Consider the following 7,906-nt stretch of genomic DNA (forward strand, 5'->3'; position numbering starts at 1 on the left):
ATAGCCTGTGACCGTCTGGATGCCCTGCCACAGTTGTCTGGTGTTGCTGGCATTCTGAAAGAAGCCTTGGACCTTCCGACTGTGGGTGCGCTTCGCTGCCCGGATTTCACGGTTCAGATTCGCCCTGGCTGATCTGAGTGCCGTTCCATCTCCAGATTTGAACGCAGCATTTCGCTCCCTCAGTCTATCACGCACCTCTTTCGTCATCCAAGGCTTCTGATTGGCCCGAGTGACGATGGTCGCATACTCCCCCACGTCTGTTTGCTGATTGCAGTCCGTAGCAGCATCCTTGAACATGCTCCAGTCAGTACGCTCGAAACAGTCCTGAAGGGCTGATATGGCTCCCTCTGGCCACACTCTCACTGTCCTCACTGCTGGTTTCTCTCTCATGAGCAGGGGCTGGTATGCAGGGACCAGCAACACAGAGAGATGATCTGAGGAGCCGAGGTGAGGACGAGGGACAGCTCTGTACGCCTTCTTGATGTTGGTGTAGACCAGGTCCAGGGTGTTCTCCCCACGAGTAGCGAAGTCCACATGCTGGTGAAAGGCTGGAAGCACAGTCTTCATATTGGCCTGGTTAAAGTCCCCTGCCACAATGAAGACACTCTCTGGGTGTGTGGACTGCACGTCGCTGATGGCTTGATGGAGGACACTCAGGGCCTGTTTGCAGTCAGCGCTTGGAGGGATGTACAGGGCCACCACTGTGACGCTGGTGAACTCACGTGGCAAGTAGAAGGGTCTACATTTCACAATCAGAAACTCTATGTCCACACAGCAGTGACTGGAGACCGGAGTTGTGTTGATACACCAGTTGTTGTTGATGTAGATGCAGACACCCCCTCCCCGGGTTTTACCTGTGAGCACGTTGTTCCTGTCCGCCCTGAACGCTGTTAGCCCTTCCAGGCTAATGGCGGTGTCCGGGACAGAAGAGTTGAGCCACGTCTCCGTGAGGATCAGCACGCAACAGTTCCGTGTCTCCCTTCGGGTGTTCAAGTCCAGTTTCAAATAGTCCAGTTTGTTTTCTCGCGAGCGCACATTAGAGAGCAGGACCGACGGGAGCGGCGAGCGGAACGGGTTAGCATTTATCTTAGCCTTAATTCCGCCGCGGCAACCGCGCTTCTGCTTCCTCTCGCACCGCCTCCGATGTCCCCCGTGATGATGATCCCTGCTGCTGGGGAGGGGCTTCGCTGTGCTGTAGGACTCTGAATCTGACTGGCGGGGCTTCGCTATGCTGTAGATCCTTGGATCCGACCGGTGGAACAGACCGAGGTCGTGTAGGGTCGTCCGTGTCTCCGCCCTAACGGGATAAAAGCCGTTGAAATCCCTCAGATTAATGATCGTTTGCCGGTCATATCCTAATAAACGCATTGCGCCGTTTCCACTGTTTGTTCGTTCGTTCGTTGATTGTTTCATTTTCATTGTATTATACATACATTTGGCTTTGTTACCGGGAGCCTCAGTAGCCGCTGCCTGACAAGGCGCCGCCATCAAAGCGATACGCGATTGACTGGCCCTGAGGAGCAATACTGGATCTCCCGCTCCCTCATCCTCGACCAAGACTTAATCTCAAGTTTCACGGCACCCACCCAGACAAGGCTGGAAAAGTGCCTAGAGGCCCTCCTTGAAGGGGGTGTACTGTTAGGTTTCGTGTTCGTTTGTGCTTTTATTGTTTTACTTCCTGTCTCCCCGCTTCCGCGTCTTCATCTGTCCTTCTTCAGCTTAATGGCGACACACAGCTGGGACCCATTCCGCTGATGATTAAATGGAGCCCGTATCGAGGCCCGTCTCGTTTTTTCCTCATATCACAAGACCGAAGGCAAATGAGGCCCCATTTTCAGCGATCACGTAACTGGCTCGCGTCATGATTCGCGCTCCTTAAATAGGCACAGAAAAACCAGGAAGAGTCTTTGATCATTGCTGTGCTACTTCGACTGACAGAGAGTGACGATGGAGCCACCCAAGAAGCGAAGAACATATCTCCCACAAAGGTATAACAGACAGGTATAATGAAGCACAGGTCTCTATGTGGTGAGGAGGAAGGAAGATTATGATGCTGGTTCGGATAACTGATAAAGAATCCACGATGGTTGGCCGGTCAGAGCACAGGAGTTCAAGAGATGTGTAAACTGTGTGGTTTATTTGTCCAAGTTCTTGATATATAGCTCATTCTTCAGGACACTGGCTAGTTGAGCCGCTACAAGTGCTGCACAAAGCTCCAAGCGCGGGATGGACTGAAGGCGCTTTGGGGCCACGCGTGAGCAGGCTAGGATGAAGGACAGGTGCCGTTGGCCTTGGCTATCCTCAGTTCTCAAATACGCCACAGCGCCATAGGCTCGATCAGAAGCGTCAGCGAATATATGGACTTCATATGTCACACCCTTGTGACTGACATCCTTCGGAAGGTATGGCCTAGGAAAGGTGATGTGGCACAGTAGGTCCAGTTCCGCTTCCCAGCTACACCACTCTTGTAGGAGTTCTGCAGGAAGTTCAAAGGAGGAGTTCAAAGCCCCCAGAAGAAAGGAGTTCACTCTGTTGTCTGTTGTTGAGCAAGCGCACTTGGTGGAACATCCTTTTGATGTCCCCGCTGATGGCCACAGGGTGCTCTCGGAACCTCAGTAAAACCCCAAGGAGCGAAGCACCAAGGGTTGGACCAGACAGCAGATGTTGGTTCAGCGTCTGTCCGAGGTAGGAATGGGAGCAGTTGAAGACCAAACGATTGTTCCCATTATGGTGCACAAGGTGGTGGGGAATGTACCAGCACTCCTCTGGCGGTTTCGCTTCTTTCACTTCTTGCACAGCGCCAGACGTGATGAGCTTCTGCATTTCTGCACAGTAATCTTTGGCTTTCTGAGGTTCTCTGAGGAGCCGACGTTCCGTACTGCGCAACAATGGCATGACGGACTCCTTTGGGGCATGTAGCAGTGGCATTTTCTCATGACGCAGTAATGGAGTTGCATATCTGAAAATACCATCCACCTCTACCCTGGCAGTTCTGGACTTAAGCAGTGCAACAGTATGATTATCAAGCTTGGAGCGAGTCACTTCTCTCTCAGGGTGTTGGGGTACGACATCCAGTTTCCAGAGTCTCTCAACATGCTGGAAAATCTCATCCAGGTGTGGTGGGGAGGTGGTCAAGAGGCACTGCGTACTGTGAGATAGCCCCCCCGTATCTCGAACGGGACCTTCAAGAGTCCAGCCCAGCCTTGTATGTACAGCAGCTGGCCCCCCGGGGGGGCCCAGCCTGACTGGCTCAACCGGTGTTATAAGGTGAGGTTGATCAGAACCAATCAGCAGGAAGGGGGTAGCATTCTTAAAGGCCGGGATCGGAAGACCATGCATGTGCTTAAACTTCCGTTGGAGACGTTCCATTGGATAGGTGTATGGGGCAAGGCTGAGGTTGTTAGCTGTATGGATGGACGATCCACTGAGGAAACTTGGAATGACACAGTTTGTCCATGCAATACCTGGACATCGTGGCGAACTGTTCGGAGAGGGAGGTTTTCTGGACTGCCGTTCATGTTCAGACATTTTGCTGCTTCTGCGAGCAGCATTGTCCTTTCATTGTCCTTTTCGTGTAAAACAGTTACTGTCTGCCTTCCTGCACGACCCTCCCCTTTGGTGGTGAACCTCTCCTTACCACTACGCACAGCGACATGACTATCATATCCCTGACACCAGGATTCATACCGAAGCCACTCAGCTAAGTCAGTCAAGGTGTGACTAGTTATGGAATTGTAATGGTGGCGGCGAAAGTCTGCCCGCAGTTCTGGGGGAAGCTTACTCAACAGCCTAGCAACGTGAGAACCACACTTGAGTTCAACTTCCCCTTCTGAACCTAGTGTCTGTAGAAGACCCACCAAGGACTGAATCTGGAGGGAAAACTTCTGAAAGGCTGTGCTATCTCCACACCTGACTTCTGGAGCTTCAAGAACTGTGGCTATTGTCCGAAGTGCCAGCTGGTGAGGTTGTCCAAACTTGTCATGGAGAGCTGCCATGATCTCAGTGTAGGGGTTTGGGGAATTCAAGTAGGCGTCCGCAATCAGCTTGGCTTCTTCCAGCTTCAGATGGTCGAGCAGAACTTGATAGTTGAAGAGCTCAGAGGCTGTTGGAGGAAGTAGGTTCTCCAGAGCAATATGTAGTCGAGAGAACTCACTGGGGTCTGGTTGGATGAATTTTGGAATTGTTGGGGGGGGGGTCCTCTGTAGACCTGATCTACTGGAGGAGGAGGGGCAAAACTGTGGACGGGCTGCTGAGACTGGTGTTGAACATAGGTGCTGGATGCACAGTCATTTGCGGGTGGAGCTGGGAGGGGCCGAATCTGATGTGCATCAATATTCAGGTTTTGCATGCTGTGACGAAGGTCTACAGTTGGTTTCAGGCCAGGGTGGAGGTTCAGGCCAGTCTCCTTCATCCTCCTCTACTGATAGTTCAAAGCTGTTACTCTTCCCTGCATGCTTTCCAGGTTGACCCATAACGGCATGCAAGGAACGGGTTACATCCAGTAGTTCTTTCATCTCCTTTTGTGTCTCATGTAGCTCCTTCAGACCTGATTCGAAGGCTCTTTGGGTATGATATAGTCGGGAGCTCTCGTCATAGCTACTTCTTCCTTTGTAATGTGGGTCCCAGTCTGGAGGTCCTGGAGAAGCTGACAAATCGCTGTAAAGCTCACTGTCCTGGAAGCGAACTGAAGCAAGCGGAGGCATCTCATAATGAGCCGCATCCTCATGGTAGCGTCTGTAGTAAGGCGGTGATACTTGTCTCCTCTGGGTTGGGGTCTCCCATGATTGAGGTGTAGGCTTGCCTGGTGGAGGACGGTCTTCTTGCCGACTGCCAATGTAGTCCACTTGGAAGTCCTGGAATCTCGCTGGACGTTGTGGTCTTCGCTTTGGCCGCACGTCCGGGTACATCTCTCTAGGGTCCATCGTAGATTCTTTATCCGGCTCGAAGGACCACTTAATGTTGAGGAGGAAGGACGATGATGATGCTGGTTCGGATAACTGATAAAGAATCTTTGGTCATGTACATGTACAAAAAACCCAGGAGGACGAGCGGCAGCCAACTACTCTCAGAGCGAACTTCAACCACTACTGCGCATGTCAAAACTGCCACGCAACGTGTGACGTCATCTTAAAGGGAGCCTTCTGTACACTATGTTTGTGACACATGATATAATAATAATACATTATAACATATATGTAGATAGAAATTGTAACCCCCACACCCCCAACACTCATTCTTCAAACAATCTTTTGGTTTCAGGTGAAGTGCTTGCTCTTCTCGAAGGAGCTGAGTTACACAAACAACACCACATGCATGTTGAGGCAGTACCGAGCCTTGAATGAAAATGAACGTGCACAACCCGCGCCAAGTAATAACCCACAATCATTTAAAATGCCATGTCCCTCACTGTGGCCGAAACATAACAACATGATCGAATGTAATGTGTCTGTGTAGGTACCAGGAAACATGCTGTGGATCAGGCTTCGGTTGCCATGGTTGTGAAGGATTCCCAGCCTTTCACACTGGTGGAAGATCAGGGATTTAGGAGCCTCCTGGATCTCCTCGAGCCTACCTATATTATTCCAACTAGACAGGTGAGTATTGTATATCCATAATTTATGCTGTTTGTTGTATGGTAAATGACAGGTGCCATAGTAGTGGGCAGCAGTAGATCAGGTGGTTGAGCAGGTTGTCCAATGACTGCAGGGTTGGCGGTTCAAATCCCGCTCCCACCAAGTTGCTTTCATAGTGTCATTGGGTTAGACCTAATCTCCCTCGCCTCGTGTGAATGAACTCTGAGGTGCTTTGAGTGTCATGAAAAGCGCTATATAAATCTGAGGCATTATTGTTTATTTTATTTTCCAGGCTCTAAAGGCAATGGTCGAGGAGAGATTCCATGCCGAAATGCAGAAGGCAAAAGAAGAGGTCCAGAAAGCTAAAGCTTGCAGTCTGACTGCAGACATGTGGACCTCTATGGACATGGAGGCCTATCTTGGTGTGACGTGTCACTTTATTACTGAGGAGGACACTCTGAACACCATCCTGCTGGGAGTGGAACACTTTCCACAGAGCCACACAGCAGAGAACTTAGCCCAGGCAAAGACAAAAATTATGGCAGAATGGGGAATAAAAGATTAGGTCAAATGCCTGGTCACAGATGCGGCATCCAATATGATAGCCTGTGCACACACTCTTGGTGTAAGGCAAAGCATATGTGTTGCACATTCCCTTAATTTGATTGTGCGAAAGTCATTTGACCAGGTCCCCATATTGTCTGAAATAAGAGCAAAAACCAGAAAAATTGTGGCCTACTTCCGGACCTCCACAACTGCTAAAGAACGCCTTGGCCACATGCAAGAGTCCATGGGAAGACCAAAACATAAGTTGCTAATGGAGGTAGAAACACGCTGGAACAGCACACTGCTTATGCTCCAGCGTGTCTTTGAGCAGCGGGAAGCCATGGGGGCTGCCCTTGCTTTACTGTCACAACTCACATCCAGTGACTTCAAAACAATTGAAGAAATCATTAAAGTGCTTGGCCCATTCCACCAGGCCACTGTTAAGCTGTTAGAGGAGAAACGGGTGTCGGGTCTAAAGTGATACCACAGATGAAAATGCTTCTGCATGCAGTGAACTGCGAAGCTTCTAATGTGACCACAGAAACACCAAAAATGTTGACAGACATTTTAAAAGTAAGGCTGAGGGATCATCTGGCCAAACTAGAGACTGCCAGTGTAATGACACTGGCAACACTGCTGGATCCACGGTTGAAAGTACTTGGATTCCACAGTGAGTTGAGAGCAAATGAGGCCGTAGAAAGACTGAAAACGGAGTGCGCCAACATAATCTCTCTGCCATCAATTCCTCCACAAAGGCCTCAAGTGAAGGATGAAAATGCGGCAGCACAATCAACATTTTATATCTGTTTTCATGTTTACTATAATACTATCATGAAGTGCTGTCTTTTTTTTAGGTGGTGGGAACCTGTGGAGTCTATTTGACACGTCGGTAAATGAGAGTCGGGGCGTGTCCAATGCTGAAGCTGAGGCTATTGTGGAAGTGCAACGGTACCTCATCCAAAAATACATTTCAAGAAATGAGGACCCACTGTTGTTTTGGAAGGACCACAAAACCACATATCCACACCTTTACCAGTTGGCAATTTGGTTCCTTTGCACGCCTGCTTCTCTCCCTGCGAGAAGATTTTCTCAAAGGCATGGGAAATCATATCCGAAAAAAGGAATCGACTGAGCCCCAACACAGTGAAAATGATTGAATATGTCCAAGTTACACAAGCACATCAAGTAACTGAACATACAACTGACAAATCAACGGACAGTTAACCACATAACATCTGGGTTACATCCAATGACCAGCAGATGTCAGCAATGAGCTATTAAATGAGGCCTCGACTGATCAACTGACACTAGCCAAATCTATCAATCACATAGGAAAGCAATGGCACAAGAGGAAGATCATTACCTGTGGATGTGAAGTGACCTTCTGCCAACACAGTCTGGAGCCAAGGTGTTGAAATCAGCGAGGTTTGATTGCAAAATTGGTCCCAGCTGTGTAGCTGTGAAGCTGCAGGAAAGCAGGAGAGGAAACAGAAAAACACACAACTGGGGAACAACAAAATAAAAGTGCTGAACATGGACATGACAAAAAGCTCAAGTAAAGTCAGGTCTGTGTTCCAAAGTTGATAGCAGAAGCAGGAGTTCAGGAACAGTGTCCTGGTTAAAGGTAGAGGGAGGTTGGTGTTTGGCAAACTGAAACAAATGGAAGAAGTGAAAATCGGAAAATACTGTATCACAGATGCCAGTGTCTGTGATGTGGATATTATAAAATAATTTTGGGTGGGATTCGATTTAAAAAAGAATCTTATTATTTGGATAATTTCTGATTA

General features: G+C 49.2%; 1 protein-coding gene across 1 annotated transcript; it reads left to right on the forward strand.

Annotated features, from left to right (window-relative positions):
• The first annotated feature begins 2,657 nt into the window (after positions 1 to 2,657).
• On the forward strand, positions 2,658 to 6,974 carry LOC128751744 (uncharacterized). The gene is made up of 4 exons (XM_053852939.1): positions 2,658 to 2,685; positions 5,260 to 5,368; positions 5,455 to 5,594; positions 5,866 to 6,974. The coding sequence occupies exons 1-4, from the start codon at positions 2,662 to 2,664 to the stop codon at positions 6,136 to 6,138; spliced, it is 546 nt and encodes a 181-aa protein (XP_053708914.1). The 5' UTR covers positions 2,658 to 2,661; the 3' UTR covers positions 6,139 to 6,974.
• Positions 6,975 to 7,906: the final 932 nt, after the last annotated feature.

The sequence above is a fragment of the Synchiropus splendidus genome, unplaced genomic scaffold (genome assembly GCF_027744825.2).
Source record: "Synchiropus splendidus isolate RoL2022-P1 unplaced genomic scaffold, RoL_Sspl_1.0 HiC_scaffold_21, whole genome shotgun sequence".
Taxonomy (NCBI): Eukaryota; Metazoa; Chordata; class Actinopteri; order Syngnathiformes; family Callionymidae; genus Synchiropus; species Synchiropus splendidus.

Coding starts and splice junctions, on each gene's coding strand:
- LOC128751744 (XM_053852939.1), top strand. CDS start 2,662: ATGTTGGTTCAGCGTCTGTCCGAG. Junction 2,686..5,259: donor TGGTTCAGCGTCTGTCCGAG/GTAGGAATGGGA, acceptor TTTTGGTTTCAG/GTGAAGTGCTTGCTCTTCTC. Junction 5,369..5,454: donor ACGTGCACAACCCGCGCCAA/GTAATAACCCAC, acceptor GTGTCTGTGTAG/GTACCAGGAAACATGCTGTG.